General features: G+C 46.2%; 1 protein-coding gene across 1 annotated transcript in view; it reads right to left on the bottom strand.

Annotated features, from left to right (window-relative positions):
* DNAH9 (dynein axonemal heavy chain 9) overlaps positions 1 to 22,517 on the bottom strand; it is a 343,788-nt gene that overhangs the window by 19,295 nt on the left and 301,976 nt on the right. Inside the window, exons 62-66 of the mRNA XM_059668596.1 lie at positions 11,086 to 11,213; positions 7,921 to 8,148; positions 4,933 to 5,124; positions 3,757 to 3,948; positions 592 to 762 (exon numbers count right to left, since the gene is read on the bottom strand). Of these exons, the coding sequence (XP_059524579.1) occupies positions 592 to 762; positions 3,757 to 3,948; positions 4,933 to 5,124; positions 7,921 to 8,148; positions 11,086 to 11,213 (911 nt within the window). The remainder of the gene's footprint in view (positions 1 to 591; positions 763 to 3,756; positions 3,949 to 4,932; positions 5,125 to 7,920; positions 8,149 to 11,085; positions 11,214 to 22,517) is intronic.

Genomic DNA, 22,517 nt, shown 5'->3' on the forward strand with positions numbered 1-22,517 from the left:
CACATAGCCTCCTGTGGTCCCCAAACCCATACCTCACCCCAGTCTGTCTTTCTACCCCCTAATTCCCCTCTACCCTCTGGAAATTTCAGGAAGTCCTGTGCTTAGTAGCTCTTAACTGTGTGTTAGGAGACTCTCTGATGAAATGTCATTCACACACAGAGAAGGCACTATTGTCTTGAAGAGGAGGAGTGAGTCCCAGTGAGCGCCTCGTTGGTGGAATGAGGGTGGTGGTTTCTAGGGACAGCTCCCCCCGTCATTACTTAGTTTGCCAAGGAATCACGAAGTCAGTTTTAAGCTTCCCAAACCACCACTGTTCCCTTCCTTCACTTTGGCAGACAAACTAAATTAAAATGGACTTTGGGCGGACTAGCAAAGCAACTGCCAAATCCAATGGCAGTGACTTCCTAGGATGCAACCAATGGCCAGGATCGTGGCCGGGCCCGGCTCTTGGACTGAAGGGCAGGCATGTCAGGGCTGGACGGGCTGTGGGGACGGTGTGCTCAGTGGGGTCTGTGCTGTGTAGGGCCAACTGGCCAGTCCCCGTGTGCAGTCCTCAGCTCCCAGAGTGACCTCGGCTCCCCCTCCACATACCTTCTCTTCCCTCGTGGCCGCCGCTCCGTCCCCGACGTGGCTGTCCCGCGGCTGCAGCTCCAGCACCGTGCGGAAGAGCTTCTCCGAGGTCTGGGTCAGGAAGCCGATCTCCGCATTGGGGTGGAGGCCGTAGAGATAGGGTGACTCGGGGGGCAGCTCGGCATCAATGTACTGCAAGGCAAGGGCAGGTCGCTCACAAACAACCAAAACATCTCCCATCCCCACTCTGGCTCCAGGCTCCACGGTGCAGTCAGTGGTCCCTTCGGCCCTGCAGGCAACACTGCTCACCACACTGGCTGTCAGCCTCCCCCAGGGCTGGCCTGCCTCCCCCACACCACCATGCTGGGCCAGTTTTCAGGCATCCCCATCCACGAGGTCATTCTCTTGTTCGAGAAGTTTAGAGGGTTTTATCCAGCTCCAATCTCACTCCCTCCCACCGCTCCCTGACATGCCTGTCCTTCCACACACAGGGAGGGCTCCTCAGAGTCATGTAGAAATACTAAACCTACCCGGTATTTTTCTCAAGCTCTTCTAGGACCTCAGACCTCTTGCCCTTGAATTACTTTTTCCCTCCCCTCTGTTTAGCTAAATCAGAGACGACAAACCTACACACAACACAGGACAACACAGGCAAAATCCCTGTGTGGGTTTGGATGCACGACTAGGTGAGCTTTGCTGCGAACTTGAGAGTTCCTGCCTTTGGCGAAAAGTATTAGAATTTAGCCCAGCCGGTGGGGCTCAGTGGTTGAGCATCGACCTATGAACCAGGAGGTCATGGTTCGATTCCTGGTCAGGGCACATGCCCGGGTTGAAGGCTCGATCCCCAGTGTGAGGCATGCAGGAGGCAGCTGATCAATGATTTTTTTCTCTCATCATTGATGTTTCTAATCTCTCTATCCCTCTCCCTTCCTCTCTGAAATCAATAAAAATATATTTAAAAAAGGAAAGTATTTGCATTTAAAATTTTAAAAGTGTGACACCCAAATAGCACATCTCAGTGCTCAGTTAGGGTGGGTTATGGTCAGTTAGGGTGGATTATGGTCGGTTAGGGTGGGTTATGGTCGGTTAGGGTGGGTTATGGTCAGTTAGGGTGGGTTATGGTCAGTTAAGGTGGCCAGTCTGCCATCCCTAAAAAATCTCCCTCAGCTTTTTTCCCCTCCAAAATATTTTTATTGATTCCTGAGAAGAAGGGAGAAGGAGAGAGAGATAGAAACATCAGTGATGAAAGAGAATCACTGATCGGCTACCTCCTGCACACCCCCTACTGGGGATCGAGCCCACAACCTGGGCATGTGCCCTGACTGGGAATTGAACCGTGACCTCCTGATACACAGGTCAATGCTTAACCACTGAGCCACACTGGCCAGCTCCCTCAGTTTTTAAGGCTCAAGTTCTCTGAATAATCTCTGAGTACAATTCTTCCTATTACAGTGAGAAACTACCTCTCAAGTTTAGCTCCTAATTTGACTTTAATGATTTCTTGGTGTTAGTAAGGTCTAGTGTAAGTAAAATATTCCTTAAAGGCAAATGTGTGTACTTATTTTTATATTTCTTCCAGCAGCCAGCACATGCCTGGACTTCTTGGTAGGTTCTCTATAACCATCTATTAATTGGCAGGTTACAGGGAGGGAAGAAAAAAAGGAAAATCTGCCTCATTTATTGGAGGAGGTGTGCAAACCATGTTACTGCTACCCATCACCTACTTCAGCCTCTTGTCAAATTGTTCCATAGACACTAGGGGACGCTCTTGCACAATTTTCTTGGCTAAAGCCTTGAAGATCAAGAGTTAAAATCCTCTTATTTTTAGAATCTTATTGTTTTTAATTTCTTCTCAGAGGTCCATTTTTTTCCCCTGGACCAAATGACTTTTATGACTTACCTTCTTAAATTTTATGAATTAAAAAAAATAAAAGCTTGTTGTTAATGTTTTTATGACCAGTATTCCCCTTAAGTTTGGTATTCAAAGTTTTTTTTAAGCACCTTCAATAGTCAAGCAATAAAAATAATTTTTTAAAAATATGATCTTTCCTTATATTTTCCATGGCAGGCTAAATAGAGGCAAAGATGAGCACCTTAAAAATAGCTGTAGTGCCCTGGCCGGTTTGGTTCAGTGGATAGAGCGTCAGCCTGCGAACTGAAGAGTCCCAGGTTCCATTCTGGTCAAGGGCATATACCTTAGTTGCGGGCACATCCCCCGTGGAGGGGTGTGCAGGAGGCAGCTGATTGATGTTTCTCTCTCATCGATGTTTCTGGCTCTCTGTCCCTCTCCCTTCCTCTCCGTAAAAAATCAATAAAATATTAAAAACAAAACAAGCCAGCACCGGTTTGGCTCAGTGGATAGAGCATCAGCCTGCGGACTGAAAGGTCCCAGGTTCGATTCCGGTCCAGGGCATATACCTTGGTTGCGGGCACATCCCCAGTGGGACATGTGCAGGAGGCAGCTGATTGATGTTTCTCTCTCATCGATGTTTCTAACTCTCTATCCCTCTCCCTTCCTCTCTGTAAAAAATCAATAAAATATATTTTAAAAAATAAAAAAACAAAACAAAACAAAACAAAACAGTATATTAAAAAAAATAGCTGTGGTAAAAGTAAAACAAAAAAACCAAACTAACAGTATAAAAAAGCTTCGTTTGAATGTTTTTCCTGGTATATATATATATATATATATACATATATATATATTGACCTGTGTTCCTAGCAACCAACAAAGAGTAGGAGGGATGAGTGATCTCCTCCAAGATCATGTCCCTTTGAAGAGATTTGAATCACTACTATAAGCCTTAGCAGAAGTTAGCCTAGTTCTTACCTGAAATTTTGCTCCTAATGGCTTTGCCAATATCCTGAATGAAAACAATCAAATGAATGCCCCAGATGTTATTTGTAGAAAAGAGCAACAAATAGAGTCATTGAACCAAATATCAAGGATAGGAAGATCTCCAAGGGCTCAACTGCATCATGAATTTGAGGCTAGAAATCTTACAGCTCTCAACTTGAACAGGGCCAGCGTGGGGCTGACCACCACACTCGGTAAAAGCTGGGCTCTTGAAGCCATTCTTCCCTGCCTGTGAGCATCCCTCAGCCACGCAGGGCAGCACCGAAGGAAGACCCAGGTCCCGCCGTGTGGGCAACCTTACGGTGTCGTGGGGAGAGAGCCAGCCTCACCTCATGGTAACCATTGTAGTCCATGTTGCCTGGCAGTGGGAACCCTGGGGCCAGAGTCAGCTCTCCTTCAAGCATTTCCGGTTTAATGAATTCCTCCAGATACGTCCTGCAGAGTCTCCTGTCCCAGTCATCGGTGATATGGCCTCCATACATGATCTCTCCGAAGAGGTACCGCAAGTCATCATAGGGGACCTGAGAGACAAGGGGAAGAGAGAACGGTCTTTGCACAGCATGGGGCCGGCCTTGGGTGGGCAGAGCAGGAGCCACAAGGCGGGATGCGCCTTGAGATTAGGAGCAGTGTTTGATTCACCTGCGTACCCCAGTGCCCAGCAGAGTCAGGTACGTGTGGCAGCTCATTAAATGCTTGAAATATTACACCGACGGGTGAGCAGAGGTAAGGTGCCAACCCCTTCACATATATACCTTCTCTCTTTCACAGTCATTTAATAGGCAGTGTCAAATGGAAGAAAATAAGGACCAGGATACTTTTCTAATTTCCTGCCATTAATTAGCATATTAATTAACTCTCTCCTTTGAAAGGCCAAAGTGAATGAACTGTAGCAGGCGAGTTCACTGCTGTTGAAGTTGAGAAAGAAGCCTGTCCCCACCCCTTCCCAGGGAAAGCCTTGTCCAAGTGCAACAACTGAAGATGGAGCTGTGGGGGGTGGGCCTCCCGGGTTCCGGCGCTGAAGGCAGAGGGATGGCTCAGGGCATCTGGGCCTGGTTCCTTCCCACCAGGAAGGAGGAGGCCTTGTTGATGCTGGATTTGGTCTCTGAACCAGAGGAGCCTCGCTGGTGTGAACATTCCCTTAAACGGAAGAGCATGGATTGTTGGTGTACGTTTTCTTTGAAGTAGGAATGTCAGACAGAGAATGGAGGAGACAGGTGTAACAAGAATTTGGCTTCTTCTTCAGCTTTGGTGAGACAGAGAATTCTGCGTCTTTGGCTAATTAATTTGGGAATTTGTATCAGGTGAGTGTGGGGCCTCTTCTTGCTAATCCACAGTTCCCTGCAAAGCTGTGCGCACACGGGTGGCCCAGGCCCTGGAACAGACACTCCCGGGACTGACTCACACCAGGCATGAGCCCAGGTTTGGTTTCTCAGCCTCGCACTGGTCCTGGGGGTGGCCCAGGGTTAAGCTCGAACTCCCTCCCTGCAGCTGGCTGGAACCTGTACCTTTGCGTTGGCCTCCAGGAAGTTGTAGAGCACGTGCACAGAGATGGTGAGGTCCCCAGTGTTGAAGGGGTAGGAGCGATTCCATCCCTGCGGCCCGAACTTTCGCCTCTCCGCCACCACCGCGTGGAAGTAACAGAGAGCAAAGAGGATGCTCTTGAACTCCGCCTCCCGGGAGCACGTCTCCAGGGTGTCCTGAAAGAAAAGGGTCGCTTCCCTGTCAGCTCCTGCTCTGCAGGGCGGGGTGTGGGCCCTAGTGCCGCCCTTGCTCTGGATAAAGCTCCCACATGTCCCGGTTAGGGTCTGACTACAGATTGCGTTGTGGCTAGGCCTGGGCTCAGGGTTGGAGGGGACCCTGCTGAGGGCTGTGCTTTCCTTTAGGCAGCGGTTCTCAACCTGTGGGTCGCGACCCCTTTGGGGGTCGAACGACCCTTTCACAGGGGTCGCCTAAGACCATCGGAAAACACATATATAATTACATATTGTTTTTGTGATTAATCACTCTGCTTTCATTATGTTCAATTTGTAACAATGAAATTGGGGGCCACCACAACATGAGGAACTGTATTAAAGGGTTGCGGCATTAGGAAGGTTGAGAACCACTGCTTTAGAGTCTGAGTTAAGGTTTACATTCAGGTATGGTGCAAGTTTGCACATATGGCCGTGCTAATTAAGTTCTCAAGCATCGCTCATGGAAAACAGGGTAGTGGCCATGGGAGCGTCCCTTCTGTCCTATTCATGTCACTTTGTGCTGGGGTGTGGGGTGTGGGTGGGGGCGCTCATGGCATCATCTCTTCCCTTCCTGCCATGCTTTTCTTGCCCATCATGGAGGGTCTGTAGGTGTGATTGCTGCCTGTGTGGCTGAGGGACCCCTGGCTTGCTGCCGGGGGAGCTGCTGCATGGAGGGAGGGTGGGAATCGCAGCCCCCATCCCATGGGCCACTGGCTGCAGCAACAAGAGCGCCCAGGGGTCCTGGCTGCAGAGCACACAGCAGGCAGAAAAGGTGTGGCTCCTGAAGAGAGGATGGAGGGAGGGACAGACAGGACAGAGATGTGGGAGACAGTCCAGAGGGGGAGGCAGCGGAACTGTGCTGGTGGGTTTTAAGGGCGATGGCGTAATAGTGCAGAGAGGAACCTGCGTTTTGAGGGGATGGTAGGATGAGAACCCCTGGATTCTTTGGAATTAAAATTTTCTTCTGAGTGAGACCCTCTCTGGTCGGGAAGGAGCAAAAGTTGCAGTTGGAGCCCAGGAGAGGCACTTCCAACGCTCAGGCAGATGGGGCTGGCTCCGTCCTGCAGTTTCTTCTGAGGGTTGGGCCTAGGACTTTGCTCATGGGAGGAGCGGAGGAGACAGGACAGGCTAAGCTTCTGGCAGGTTTTCCATGGAAAACCCATGACACAATCTCAGTCTTTCGGGGTCTGAGATTGAGAACCATTTTGTCACGAAGACATAGATGTGAAAGGTCAGAGGTGGTTCAGAGGACAAAGGAACTGCTTCCTGCAAACAAAACTGTATTAACTGCTTTCCAGACAGGGCTGCTCTCGGTGGGTGCAGAGTGCGTCCTCCGGCGCTTCTGGCACCTTTGAGAAGTGCCTCTAGGCCCAGAGACAAGAAACGGCACAGGAAAAGCTGAAACTGGTTGACAGTGGCCACTCAACGTCAGGATAAAATGATCAACCCAAACAGCAAGCTCCCGGGAAGCAGGAATAAAGTGGGGGTGGGGGTGGGGCTGCCTGGGCCGCTTCCTCAGAATATGTTAATATGAAGATAGTTATGAATGGCCCAAAAACCAGTGGGGCAGGGACAGAATGAGCAGGAAAAGCCGGCATCTCTCAGGGTTGATGTCCCAGTTGCCTGATAACCAAACTGACATGGGGCTTGCAGGGAGGTCAACCCACAACAGGGCAACGGGAGCAGAGACGATGAACACAGGTGTGGCTGCGGGTGACAAACCCCCAAGGAGCCCCACTATTTTAACAGTAATTATTAGGAGATGCAGCACGGGAGGCGTCTGCTGCCCTCCTCCGGCTCTGTCCCAGACCCTCAAGGTGGAGAAACTGGGAATGGTCGGCCCCGTATCCCTCGACAGCCAGCTGACTGCATCCTGTGCCTTTCATTTTTTTTCTAACTTATAACTGTACTTATTTATTTATAAATAATTAATATCACCCGAGGATATTTTTTCATTGATTTTTAGAGAGAGTGGAAGAGACAGGGGAAAACAGAAACATTGATGTGAGAGAAACACATCCACTGGTTGCCTCCCACATGTGCCCCGACCAGGGCCCGGGTGGGGGAGGAGCCTGCCACCAAAGTACAAGTCCTTAACTGGAATCAAACCCGGGACCCATCAGTCTGATGCTCTATCCACTGAGCCAAACCGGCTAGGGCTGATTTTAAAAGTTGTGATTAAATATCCATAAACTTTACTGTCCTAACCACTTCGAAGTGCACAGTTGAATGGCATCTTGTGTATTCACCTTGCTGTGCAGCCCAGGGCCATTCAGGGCAGTGGTGTCTTTGCCTGGAGGCAGCTGCAGCTGCCTATACAGAGGGCTGTGGATTTCCAAGATAAGGGTGTTTATGTCCCCAGTGTGGAGTATAACTCTAGAACATTTAGAAGTTTTGACCTCTGATACAGAGTATCTAGGAGTTTAGTCAAGGCCTATTTAGGAAAAATAAGAAAAAGAAAAAATGCCCCTGCCAAGAGAACAAAGTACTTTCTGCCCAGGTTGCAACGGGCACCCATTTTGTAACAAAACAGCAAGTTAATCGTCCTGGTCTCCTGGTCACGTCCCCCAATTCCTGTTCCAAATTTTGTGTGGGTTTCGGAGTTGGGCTGAGAAGGTGAATGAAAGAGGAGGAGACTGGACAAGTTTCACTTCTCAGCCGGTCCCCGACCGCACCCCCAGCTGCATGCTCTTCTCCCACCCAGTTGAATCGGCTCTTTGTGAGGTGGGTGCGTGTCCCCGCTCCCTCCCAGGGCCATACCTGAGTGAAGTTGTCCAGGGCCTTGTGCAGGTTGGCATGCATGCCCGTGGGAGGCTCGTTGGTGATTTTGATGGAGTTCTCCAGGATGCCCTGGGGGATGACGTGGCCCTCGGGGGAGGGCGCAGGCTCTGCACTGATGAAGACCCTGAACTCCGGGTGGCTGCTTGCACTGAGCTCCTCCAGCTTCTTCTCCAGGGTGCTGAGCCACTTGGCAACCAGGTGGATGTTCTGGTGGGAAGGATGGACCCCCCAAACACAGGCATTTGCTTAGTTCTGTTAGCAGTAAACATAGGAAAGCCGCTAGAGGGGGGACCTGACCTTAGTTTCAAATACATCACCTGCAGTATGAGTTTTGGCATTCCTAGTTCTGGGGACCTCCTGGCATCCTGCAGTGGAACCCTTGCCCTTGAGATCCTGTCTCTCTAGCACAGTGTTCTCCAACTGGACTCAGCATCAGAATCCCCTGGAGGGATTGTTGAAACAAAGATTCTTGGACACTTCTCCCCCCTGCTTGCCCCTTTCCCCCGAGTTTCCGATTCAGTAGGTCTAGTGTGGGGCCCAAGGATTTGCATCTCTAATAAGTTCCCAGGTGATGCTGATGCTGCTGGTCAGGGCCACCCTTCAAGAGTCTAACACATGACTAAGTTACAAGTCCAGACCTGCTATCTGACTCCTGGATCACTGAACTCCTAATACCCTAAAGCAGGGGTGGGAAGTGTCTGCCCGTGGGTTGTATAAGGCTCACAAAATCACTTGGTCTGGCCCTGCCAAGGCATTAGTGGGGAGTTACTTAAATGTTTAACCAAATATAACAGGCCAATTTTTAAGTTGATAATTTTGTATGGCTGAGAATCCTATATAATAAAAGGCTAATATGCAAATTGATTGAACCATGGAACTACTGGTCGCTATGACGTGCACTGTCCACCAGGAGACAGACACTCAATGCGGGAGCTTCCCCCTGGTGGTCAGTGCGCTCCCACAGTGGGAGCACTGCTGGCTCCGCCAGAAGCCTGGCTCATGGCTGGCAGACATCTCTTGAGGGGTCCCAGACTGTGAGAGGGCGCAAGCTGGGCTGAGGGAGTCCCCCATCCAGTGCATGAATATCGTGCACTGGGCCTCTAGTGATGTTACAAATATCCAAATGTCCCTTGGCAGAAAAATGGTTCCCCACTCCTGTCCTAAAGTGAGGCCCAGCAACATGGGCATTACCAAGGGGCTAGTTAGAAATGCAGATGCTGAGGCCCCACCCAGACTTACTGCATCAGCACATTTTAATAAGATCCTCCAGCAACCTGTATGTGTGATAAAATGTGAAAAGCAATGATTTAAACTCCTCCTAGCTAGCTTTCCTGACTCCTTCTCCCTCTCACCAAACTGCTCTGCTAATTGTTAGCAAACTCACCTTCCTACCTGTCACTGCTGCTCACAGAAGCTCCCTACTCCCAGCCTGAGCTCTGCTGTCATGTCTGTGTGCGCCTCGCCTCCTCCCATTGTGACTCCTATCTGTCTCTCTCTAAACCTACATTTATTTCTTAGTTCTACTTGCAGAATGCAGCACCCTTCACTTTAGTAGTAAAAACAGTGACTTTGCTTCATCGCAGGAGGTTTCACTATGATGGCTAATCCAAGCTTCTCGCCAGGTATTCAGAGCCTGCTCACAGAGCCGCAATGGACAGGGTGGCACTGAGCTCAGTACTTGGGCCACAGCAATCTGGTTTCTTGCCGCCTCTTCCAGAAAAATGAACTAACCACAATATTTATTTCATGTATTTCACAGAATTGCTACAAATAACCAAAGGTAATAGACTCGAAAGGTTGGTGACCGGAAAATATGTTCAATTAAAATTTCATTTGTAATCTCTCTTTTGGAGTGGAAACGTTAGCGGCTGCCCAGAGAGCAAGGTTCTGTCAGCCAGGAAGAGCCAGCGACCAGGGAGTGTTCCTTCTTCAGGAGCTCTGACTTTGGAGTTTAACCTTCTCTCTCGGAAAGCACGTGGGCACAAGATGTGGGGCCCGGGCAGCCGGTGGGTTCTGGGGAGGAAACTCCCTGTTTGTTGGCTGAGGGCTGGGTTCCCAGGGCACCAGGGCCCGGAAGGGTGTCTCTTTGGCACCAGGCTGACCCATGTGGGAGGGACTAGCTGCTGGCTTCTTTCCCCCTGGGAAGCCCACGGTTTCTAGAGAAAGAGGCCAGGGAATGGCTGGTCCCTCAGTTGCTAGGCTCTGGATCAATAACAGGATCCTTGAGGGTGAAGACCCAGCAGCAAGATGCAGGGCAGTGAATGGCGAGGAGACGGGACGTTCTTGGCAGGCGAAGCCAGGGCAGGGTGAGGGTGCCTGGCTTTTTCATTTATTTTTTCTTTCATTGATTTCTTCATTGAGTGCTTTTGTTGAGTGTCTACTATGTTCACAGTAATGTGCTGAGGGTTAAAAGGTAAATAAGAAACATCTTTCTCTCAAGAAACGTAGGGAAGGACATATCCATACATCGAATCATTGCCAGGGGCGCTCTAACAGAGGCGGCTGTAGGTCGTTACCGGAGAAAAAGAGGAGCGAGGCCCTGGGGTGGCCCCCGCCCCAGCATAACAAAGGAATAAGAGGCCAGGCCGTGAGAGGAGAGGGCGGCCTTTGTTTCTTGTCAGCGTTTAGTGGAATTACCAGTAGTGGGTCCAGGTTTCCAAACCTTAAGTGAACTCTCAACGAGGAGGCTAAGTTCTAGTTACACATGTAATGTTCTGGTCATTCATGTAACAAAGAACGTAAAACACACAACACGACAGAAAAAGACATCAAGGACGTTCCATGGAATGCATGGGAGGAGATCAGGAGCCACAAAAATCCCTGCACGGCCTTCAACCAAGTGCCAACTCCCCGAGCATGGAGGTGGGGACCGGCTTCCTTTTGTGAGCAGAGAAATTGTAACCAGTGGCGACAGCAGGTGGAAACACGGAGAACAATTGTCGGAGAAAAATGACTGGGCATGGGGGTAAGGAAGAGCACGCACGAGAGAGAATTGGAGAGGCGATTAGGAAGTGAGTGAAGGGGGCACGGGTGTGGAAGGAAAGGCGGGTGAGAGGAGAAGAGAGGAAAGAGATGCCCAGAGACTGTGATGTGAGGTCCAGATGGGTAGGGGTTCAAGAAGGACCCTGATCAGGGGGCACGTACCTGCAAAATGACCCAGTGACCTTTCTTCGCAGCGAGATCCAGCGCGGCCTCAGCCACCACCTCCTGTCCTTGCCCCAAAGATACGTTGTGAAAGTTCCGATTGTTGAAGGTGTATCCGAGTTTTTTACCTAGAGGGAGTGTGGTGTTGTCATTACCGTCTCGGTGTCTGATGATCCGTGCTGTGCCATGTTCAGCAGGGAGCCACACCTCCACATCACTCCCCGCACTCAGGTGTGCCTGGACCCACACCCTGAGCCTCATAGGCTGACCCTTTCCTTCACGGAGGGCTATGCCGGGTGTTTCTCAGCATCATACAGTGACTCTCAACCTTCCTAATGCCGCGACCCTTTAATACAGTTCCTCATGTTGTGGTGACCCCCAACCATAAAATTATTTTCGTTGCTACTTCATAACTGTAATTTTGCTACTGTTATGAATCATCATGTAAATATCTGATATGCAGGATGTATTTTCAGGGGTCGCGACCCACAGGTTGAGAACCCCTGAAGGGCTCAGGAATCTGGAGAAGTGGTTGCGAGTAAATTAATAAAGAGACTAGACATGAAATATAAATGTGGAAGGCATTTTGGGGAGCCAGAGGAGACCTAGCTTCAGTAACCAAGTTCTCTCTGAATCTCTGGACCCCTAGCTTTTTTATTAACACAAATTGCCCTAAAGCAAAGCAGATATACATATCAAAGGTTAAGGTTTGGTATACACTAGGCATTGTCAGGTCGGAGGGAGCTGCCCTGGCTGTCTGGCAGCAGGCAATCATATGTATCTTCAGGTTTGAGGAAATGCCTACAGCTGTTCAGCTGTTTGGCCAGCAGCAGGTAATAACATGTAGATTTTCAGGTTTGGGGAAATGCTTTCAGCTATTCCAGCAGGCAATAATATGATTCAAGCCTGCTGAATATAGAAGCCCATCAACCTTTTGAGGACTTCTTGCATTTTATTATGCCCTGCTGGAATCAGCTTCCAGCAGGGCTACGCCTACCAGCTTTCAATTCCCAGGTAGAAGGAAGCACGCCACCTAAATGCGTCACCCGCCTCCTCACTGAATCCCCGAGAATGGACGGCAGTGCAGGTGCTTTTCTGCACAGCCTCCATTTGAAGGCCGTGGCCTTGGCTCACCGGCCTGGAGAGTGCTGATGTGAGAAGGCTCAGAGGGTAGCAAGCATGTGGGTGGCTCTAACTTGCTTTGTCCTCTGCATGTATATTTCCCTGGAGTTTTCCTGGGATGTGTGGCCAGCAGGGGCAGAATTCAGGTCGTTCTGGCTTACCGTACTTTCCGCTGTGTAACTGCCTTCCCTACTAATCCCCACACGTGGAAGTTTTATCTCCTCATTTTGCATGAGTTAAAGAGGTAAGACACGAAGGGGCTTCGCTGCACAGGTGGGTGTTGTGGTGGATGTACCTGTTGGATGTTGCTGGTGTTAGGAGTGGAGTAAGGGAACGGCCACATCAACACAAACATCACAACCACGTCACTGAGGCAAGGCCACGCTTTTCCAGCCCAAGAAAAACAACGTAAAGAAATGCTGTAAAAGGACGGGCCAGTTTTACTTGGACATCAGTTATTAGCCCGACACTATAAAGTTTAGAGAAGTTACATAATATATTTTAGGCAAAAAGATCATGAAAATGTATAATACCATGAATAAGTCATTAAGCAATTTTTCTAGGAAGGTAAAGTACACAAGAGGAAAGGCAGGAAATTTTTAAAAAGAAAAATAATAAAATCTGCACTTAATCTGTTTTTGGTTTAGAGCCGTGGTCAGCAAACTGCGGCTAGCGAGCCACATGCGGCTCTTTGGCCCCTTGAGTGTGGCTCTTCCTAAGCCTTAGGAGTACCCTAATTAATTTAATAACAATGTACCTACCTATATAGTTTAAGTTTAAAAAATTTGGCTCTCAAAAGAAATTTCAATCGTTGTACTGTTGATATTTGGCTCTGTTGACTAATGAGTTTGCCGACCACTGGTTTAGAGGAACGAAAATTGAATATGCAATATATACTAGTGCTGGAAAATTTAAAGAAAACTGTCAATGTTGGACATTTCTTTTATATGCTAAAAAATATGTAGACTCTCCTTCAGCTGGATGAGGCAGAGCAGGATGAGGGCTTTTCGTGGTGAGAAATAGTTACAGATTCAGCTCCGGTAAACCCAGGAAATACCCTTTTAGGCTGTAAGTCCTGGCTGGCAATGGCTTTGATGTCAGCTTTAGAATCAGGGATACAAACAACCTGTTCAGAGAAAATACCAGGATGAAAGGTGCCTGGATTATGAGATAGCCTTGCTGACATTTCCACTTACAAAAGAGCCTATTTCTTTTCTTTATTAGAAAGGGAAGGATATGGGGAAAGAGGGGCTTAAAAAAGATTAGTTTGAAAAATACAGATGTGAGGGGTTGTTGGGGACAAAGTCCAGCACTGCCGAGGCCAGCTGGGGTCGGTTCGCATTACTCTAAGCTGGAGGCATGACACGAGGCTGAAGAGAAAGAAATGGATCTTGGAGATGATGAGGGGGGGAATTTGAAGGGATTTGGCCTGAACATTCAGCTAAATGTGACTGCACCACAGTCAAGCCTCGCGATGTGCCAAGGCAACCTTGCAGAGACCTTCCATCTGCAACTTTGAGGCTCTTGAAATACCTTTCCAGGCCATCAGCAAGCCCCTCTAGGGGTTCATGTTCTCTTGGGTTTCACCTTTATATTGTTTTATGCTATGGCTTCCATGCCCCGACCTTCAGTGCCTTTAACTTCTCTATCCCTTTAAATTTGTTTTATTAGACAATCTGTACTTTAAAAGGTATTCCCCCTGGTATTTCCAGTACCTATCTGGCACCATACATATTTATTACAATATTATTAACTATACTAGAGGCCCGGTGCATGAAATTCATGTGTGGGGGGGGGGTGGTCCCTCAGCCCAGCCTGCAGTCTCTCCAATCTGGGACCCCTTGGACATCCCTCTTACAATCCTGGACTGCTGGCTCCTAACCACTTGCCTGCCCACCTGCCTGATCTCCCTTAACCCCTCTGCCTGCCTTCCTGATCGCCCCTAACCACCTCTGCCTGCCTGATTGCCCCTAACAACCTCTGCCTGCCTGTCTGATCGCCCCTAACTGCTCCCCTGCTGGCCTGATCACCCCTAACCACCTCTGCTTTGGCCCCTACACCTGGGACCCAGGCTTCCCTCCTCTGGCCGGCCGCAGGCACCCGGTACCATGGGTGGCTTCACCCAGGCCTGGCTTTGTCAGGAAGGACATCTGGAAGGTTGTCTGAAAGACGTCTGGTCTAATTACCATATTATGTTTTTATTAGTATAGATTTCCTAAACTATACTTTACATCCCATGACTATTTGGTAACTATCAATCTATACTTCTTAATCCCTTTACCTTTTCACCCAGTCCCCCAACCTGCTTCCCTTCTGGGAAATCATCAGTTTATTGTCTGTATCAATGAGTCTATTTCTGTTTTGTTTGTTAGTCTTGTTCTTTAGATTCTATACATATGATATTTGTCTTTCTCTGACTGCCTTATTTCACTCAGGATAATACACTCTAGGTCCATCCATGCTGTCACAAATGGTAATATTTCTTTTGTGCTTTTTTTTTGGTTTGTTTTTTTACTGAGTAATATTCTATTGTTATATGGACCAGAGCTTTTTTATCCACTCCTCTATTGATGGGCACTTGGGTTACTCCCATGTCTTGGCTATTGTAAATAATGCCGTAATGAACATAGGGGTGTATATATTCTTTTGAATTAGTGTTTGGGTTTCCTCAGATATACACCTAGAAGAGAAATTGTTGGGTCATAAGACAGTGCATTTTTAATTTTTTGAGGACCCTCCATAGTGGCTGAATTAATCTGTATTCCCACCAACAGTGCACAAGGGTTCCCTCTACTCCACATTCTCATCACCACTTATTGTTTGTTGATTTATTGATGGTAGCCATTCTGACAAGTGTGAGGTGCTATCTCACTGTGGTTTTAATTTGCATTTCTCTGATGATTAGTTACATAGAACATCTTTTTATATGTCTATTGACCATCTGTATGTTTTCTTTGGAGAAGTATCTATTCAGATTCTTAGCCCATTTTAAAAATTAGATCGTTTTTTGGTGTTGAGTTTTATAAGTTCTTTATAAATTCTGGATATTAAACCCTTATCACATATATCATTAATAAACATATTCTCTCAGTCAGTGGGTTGTCTTTTCATTTTGTTAATGGTTTCCTTTGTGGTGCAAATAAGGCCAGTTTGATGTAGTCCCATTTGTTTATTTTTTCTTTTGTTTCCCTTTCCCAAGAAGATAGATCATAAAAAATATTATTAAGAGAAAGTCAGAGATATACTGTCTATGTTTTCTTTTAGGAGTTTTATGGTTTCCAGTCTTACATTTAAGTCTTTAATCCATTTTGAACTTATTCTTGTATATGGTGTAAGAAGATAGTCTAATTTTAATTTTTTGCATGTATCTGTCCAATTTTCCCAACACCACTTATTAAAAAGACTATCTTTATCCCATTATATATTCTTGCCTCCTTTCTCACATATTAATTGACCATAGAGGTGTGGATTTTGGGGCTCTCTATTCTATTGATCTATATGTCTGTTTTTTTTTATGCTAGTGACATGCTGTTTTGATTACTATAGCCTTGTACTATAGCTTGACATCTAGTAGTGTGATACCTCCAACTTTCTTTTTTTCTCAAGATTGCTGTAGCTATTTGGGGTCTTTTATAATTCCATATACATTTTTAGATTATTTGTGTTAGTGCTGGGAAATACATTATTGTTTTTAAAAATAGGAATTGCATTGAATCTATCTAGATTGCTTTGGATAGTATGGACGTTTTAAAAATATTAATTCTTCCTAATTCTTCCTATGAGCGCAGTATATGCTTCCATTTATTTACACCTTCTTCAATTTCTTTCTTCAGTGTCTTATAATTTTCTGCGTACAGGTCTTTTACATCCTTGGTTAAATTTATTCCTAGCTATTTTATATTTTTGATGCAATTGTGAAGGGGAATGCTTTCTTAGTTTCCCTTTCTGATAGTTCATTATTGGTGTATAAAATTGCAAACAATTTCTGGATATTTATTTTGTACCTTACTACTTTACTGCATTTATCAGTTCTAGTAGTTTTTTGGGGGAGTCTTTAGGGTTCTCTATATACAGTATCATGTCATCTGCAAATAATGACAGTTTTACTTCTTCCCATCCGATTTGGAGGCCTTTTATTTCTTCTTGTCTGATTGCTGTGGCGAGGTGTTGCAGTCCTTTGTTGAATAAGCATGGTGAAAGTGGACATACCTGTCTTAAGGATAACCTTTTCATTTTTTCCCTTGAGTATGATGTTACCTGTGGGTTTGTCAGATATGGTCTTTTAATAAAGACCATAAGTTAGGTATGTTCCTTCTATTCCCATTTTGCTGAGAGGTTTTTTAAAATCATAAATGGGTACTGGATTTTGTCAAATGCTTTTTCTGCATCTATTGATAAGACCATATGGTTTTTATCCTTTGTTTTGTTTATGTGGTGTAACACATTTTTGATTTGCAAATATTGTACCAACCTTGCATCCCAGAATAAATCCCACTTGATCATGTGTGTGATCTATTTAATGTATTGCTGAATTTGGTTTGCTAATATTTTGTTGAGATTTTTGCATATGTATTCATGACAGATATTGGCCTATAATTTTCATTCTTTGTAGTGTCTTCACCTGCTTTTGGAATTAGGATAATGCTGTCAAATGAGCTTGAAGGCTTCCCTTTTCTTGAATTTTTTGGAAAAGTTTGAGAAGGATAAGTCTCAACCCTGGAAAATTTGTAAAATCTCAACCCTGGAAAAAATCTACATATTACTAGTCATAAGAGAAAAAAAATACATTTGGTGAATTGGTGCTATCACAAGTTCATGATTCTCTACCTCAATGTTTGGTAATCTTTCCACATCTCCAGAAGTCAGTTACGTTTTGCTCATTTTCCTTCTTTATTTAAAATTCCTAATGAACTTCTCTCTTCCTGTGCCCAGCAGTTTGCTTTACTTGCTACTTCCCTGAGAAAACATATGCCCATCAGTAGAAATTACTTCAACTTATTGCTATTTTATCTGCATTTCTGCACATCCCTGTTATGTGTCTATCCCTGCACATCCCCATCTCAATGGGAGATGTATCCTCCCCCTGCCTATCACTTATCATTCTCTACATCTCATCTCTTCTTTTCTTAATCTTTATCTCTGTTCAATCTCCTGCTCCCTGGCACATGGAGAAACGAGTCCCTCTCAACAAAAAGCAACACTCCACCAATCTTGGAACCACTCCAAAAACTGTTCTTGCACCTGGCTGGGGTAGCTCAGTGGTTGAGCATCAACCTCTGAATCGGGAGGTCACAATTCGATTCCCAGTCAGGGCACATGCCCGGGTTGCAGGCTCCAGTGTGGGGCGTGCAAGAGGCAGCCGATCAATGATTCTTACTCACCATTGATATTTCTATCTCTCTCTCCCTTCCTATCTGAAATCAATAAAAATATATTAAAAAGAAAAAATCTGTACTTGCTCCAAGCTAACCAACTTTCAATGAACTCTTAAAGAAACAAGAATGAGGTCAGCTCCTGTGATTCCACTTCTAGGAATATATCCCAAGAAACCAGGAACACCAATCAGAAAGGATATATGCACCCCTATGTTCTTAGCAGCACAATTCACCATAGCTAAGATCTGGAAACAGCCTAAGTGCCCATCAGTAGATGAATGGATTAGAAAACCGTGGTACATCTACACGATGGAATACTATGCTGCTCTAAAAAGGAAGGAACTCTTACCATTTGCAACGTCATGGATGGAACTGGAGAGCATTATGCTAAGTGAAATAAGCCAGTCAATGAAGGAAAAATACCACATGATCTCACTCATTCATGGATAATAGAGACCATTATAAACTTTTGAACAATAATAGATACAGTTTGCTGCCTCAAACAGATTGTCAAACTGCAGCGGGAAGGCCGGGGAGGGTTGGGGGGCAGGAGGTAGGGGGGTAAGAGATCAACTAAAGGACTTTTATGCATGCATATAAGCATAACCAATGGACATAAGACACTGGGGGATAGGGGAGGCTAGGGGACTGTCTAGGGCGGGGGGTAAAAAATGGACACATATGTAATACACTTTGTAATACTTTAAGCAATTAAAAAAAAAAGAAGAAGAATGAGGTCAGGCACAAGAAAAATGAGACTTTAAGCAAAGTGTTGATAATCTGCATGCAAAGACACTAACAAAAAGTATTTCTTTGAACACTCCTTGTAGCAGGCCTACAATCATCTAAGTGAACTCACAGTTCTGACAGAACATTGGGAAGAAGGAAAGGAGACAGTGCAAGGCAAAGTCAGTAAATACGACTTCTTTCTGATCACAAGATGGAAATAACAAAATTTATTTTGCCGAAGCCAGGTAATTGGACAGAGGAGGATGGAGACCAAGCAAGATCATGATGGAGTCAGTGAGAGTCAGGAACAACAGCCATAGAAAGGAATGGCGTTCTGATTCATGCCACTCCACGGATGCAACCTGCAAACATGACGCTACATATTGTGGAAGAAGCCACAATGAAAGACCACATAGATACATGATTCCATTTGTAGGAAATGCCCAGAATAGGCCAAGTTTTAGAGACTGAAAGTAAGTTGGTGGTGACTGGGTCTGGGAGGTGGTGGAATGGAATAGGAAATGATTGTTAATAGAGAGCTACTTAGGGGAAGGCCAACATTTTCTAAAATTAGATTATGGTGAGGGTAGCACAGCCTATGAAAATATTAAACTTTCAATTGCATACTTTAAATGGGTGAATTGCATAGCATGGGGATTATATCTCTGTAGAGCTGTTAAAAATTTGGGGATAAAGAGGGGAGTCTTAATGGGCAGCAATAAGAGTAAAGTTTTATTTTTCATATTAGGAAATAAATAGATATTGAAAATGGATGAATTCTAAAATAGTGATGAAAGATTAGTAGGAAACAGAGAAGTAACTATTAGGAGGACTAAATTCAGAAACAGGCAGAAGTGAAATGTCTGGGATGGGCAACGGGGCATGGGAAGTGCTGGAGCCAGGAACTATTGCTTTTCACTTTAAATTCTTTATTATTGATATTTAAAAATATTTAAAAATTTTACCTAAAATTTTTAGGATATTACAAAAATATACATTAGGTTAGTGAATAAGATCATTCTTTTCCTTGCACAGATTTTGTCTGTCATTTTTGGCCAAGTTAGCTTCATCTCAACTACCTTGAACACCAGGCAGATGCCATGGCTCCTTCCATTACATAGTGAGCAAGTGAGCTCATGGAGTTGCATCACATGGTCTGGATTCTTACTTATGAAGACCTGGGTCTATAAAAACCTGTCAGGTCTTTATCTCACTTTGCAAATTGTTGTAGTTTTGCTAGTCTTATAGTCTTAATTGGTCATTCAGTGGCTCATCCTTCATTTATTTTTTTATTTTTATTGATTTCAGAGAGGAAGGGAGAGGGAGAGATAGAAACACCAATGATGAGAGTGAACCATTGATTGGCTGCCTCCTGCACGCCCCCTACTGGGGACTGAGTCCACAACTTGGGCATATGCCCTTGACTAGAATCGAACCCAGGACCCTTTAGTTCGTAGGCCGACGCTTTATCCACTGAGCCAAACTGGCTAGGGATTCTTCACTAAATATATGTATTTACTGAGTGCCCATCACACGGGCAGCACAGTGCTGGAGACTGGGGATATTCTAGTGAGGACACTTAGTCCCAAGGAGCTGTCATTCTCCTAGGAAGACACAATTGTCACTAGACAATTACCATGTGACACACAAAAAGAAGGGTGCCCTAGGAGCACATGGGAGGGGAGCCTAGCACCTTGGAAGTCAAGTAAGGCTTCCTGGAGGGGGTGACATTGAAATTGTTGTGTAAAGGATGAGTAGAAGCTAGCCTGGTGAAGGGGGTGCTGGAGGGGAGACAGAATGTTCGGGATATTAAATGTCTGCTGTGTAGAGTATATAAAGAGAAGGGCAGGAAAATGTAGGCAGAATAATGAACCCCCAAAGATGCCCAGGTCTTAACCCCCAGAATCTGTATATATGTTACTTTACATGGCAAAGGGACTCTGTAGGTGTGATTAAATTAAAGACTTGGAGGTGGGGAGGTAATTCTGGATTATGAGTAGACCCAATAGAGTCATAATGGTCTTTATGAGGAAATGAGGGAACCCATTTATTTGTTCAACTTCTAGAACTGTTATCTTAAGCCTCTAAGTTTATGGTAATTTGTTATAGCAGCAATAGGACATTAATGATGTAAAGTAGACTGGAGAAGTAGGGAGGAACTGTGCCGGGGTCCAGCCCCAGCAGGTCCAGGGGTCCCCAAAGGTGTGGACGGAGTCGGCGAAGAAGGAATGACACGGAGACAGCGTTCAGTTGATCAGCAGCCTAGCCAGGATCTCCAGCCAAGTTCTGGTCTTGATCTCCAGAGAGGCTCTGCTTCGGATCTCCAGCGAGGTTCTGTAGCCATGTTCCCTCTCTAGGTTCTCCAGCCAGGTTCTGTCCAGGCTCTCCAGTCAGGTTCAGTGTCCAGGTTCCAGTCAGGTTCTCCTGCCAATCTCTGTAGTCAGGTTCAGTCCAGGATCCCTTGCCATGTTCTCCCGCTAGGCTCTGTCTCTAGGCTCCGAGTAGGTTCTGTCTTCTTGATTCTGTTCTAAGTTCTGTGTTCTGAGTTCTGAGTGTTTCTGTCTTGTTACAACTGTATTTATACCAGTTGATTCAATCCTATCAATCTCTATTACAAAGGTTAGGGCGTTTCTTATCTCCATTCCAGGGAGAAAAGATTATGTAGTTTAAGCATGATTGTTCGTAGTTAAAGGGATTAATTACCCGCCTGGCACTTAGTTGAGGGGTTTTATTCCCTCCCTAACTTCAGGGGAAAATCCCTACCTGGGGATTCAACCTTTCTCGGAGAGGTGACCTTGGTTAAAACACAGTGCCAAGAAGGTGAGCAAACATATTAAGAACCATATGCCATATATGCCAGGTCCCTTGAAACAGCAAGGATGGACCGGCTCCCGGCAAATTCCCCCTTTTTTATTTTTTAAAAGCAGGCATTAAAAAGAAAAACCTCAAATGCTCTCTTATATCCATTTTAAGAGTAGGATTGGCGCTTTCCGCTATTATCTGAGTCCTGATCTATCACCCCAGGGAGAGCTTGCCAATCCTGCACTTTCCCGGGGTGGAAAGGCTGCAGTGGGGTTAAGGATAAGGCTCCTTGGGCCTACCTTCTCCCATGCCATTACATTTACCTTTCCTTCCTCAGAAAAGCATGGACATACTTCTTGTATAAAACGTTCTGTCTGACTGGGAGTAACCTTAATTCCTCTGCTAGCAAGCATATATGTTAAAAGATCAATACAGAGTCTTTTTTCTTTAGACTCAGTATGGCACATCTTCTTAATCTAAAGATCAATACAGAGTCTTCTTTCTTTGGACTCAGTATGGCACATCTTCTCAATCTAAGGATCAATACAGAGTCTTCTTTCTTTGGACTCAGTATGGCACATCTTCTCAATCTAAGTTCTGTACTATCCACCTTCTTACCCTACTTATCTTCTATAGGGGGGTCTGTAGCACCCTGGTGGAGTCCTATCCGTCCCGAGTGTGGGGGTTCTCAATGGGGGGGGGCTTACCTAGGGGAATCCTTTTCCAGGGGTTCCCAAAGGTGTGGACGGATTCGGCAAAGACTATCCACCCTCTTCCTACGGTGGAGTCTGATCCGTCCCGAGTGTGGGGGTTCTCAATGGGGGAGGGGGGCTTACCTAGGGGAATCCTGTTCCAGGGGTTCCCAAAGGTGTGGACGGAGTCGGCGAAGACTATCCACCCTCTTCCTACGGTGGAGTCCGATCCGTCCCGAGTGCGGGGCGCTTACTTAGGGGTCCCTGTTCGGGCGCCATATGCCGGGGTCCAACCCCAGCAGGTCCAGGGGTCCCCAAAGGTGTGGACGGAGTCGGCGAAGAAGGAAGGGCACGGAGACAGCGTTCAGTTGATCAGCAACCTAGCCAGGATCTCTAGCCCGGATCTCCAGAGAGGTTCTGCTTCGGATTTCCAGCGAGGTTCTGTAGCCATGTTCCCTCGCTAGGTTCTCCAGCCAGGTTCTGTCCAGGCTCTCCAGTCAGGTTCAGTGTCCAGGTTCCAGTCAGGTTCTCCTGCCAATCTCTGTAGTCAGGTTCAGTCCAGGATCCCTTGCCATATTCTCCTGCTAGGCTCTGTCTCTAGGCTCCGAGGCCAGTCCCTCTCCAGGATCCTCCGGCATGCTCTCGCCAGCGAAGTTCTTCTGTCTCTAGAGAACGTTCTGTGTAGGTTCTGTGCCTAGGCTCTGTCTCTCTT

This window comes from Myotis daubentonii, chromosome 16 (genome assembly GCF_963259705.1).
Source record: "Myotis daubentonii chromosome 16, mMyoDau2.1, whole genome shotgun sequence".
Classification (NCBI taxonomy): Eukaryota; Metazoa; Chordata; class Mammalia; order Chiroptera; family Vespertilionidae; genus Myotis; species Myotis daubentonii.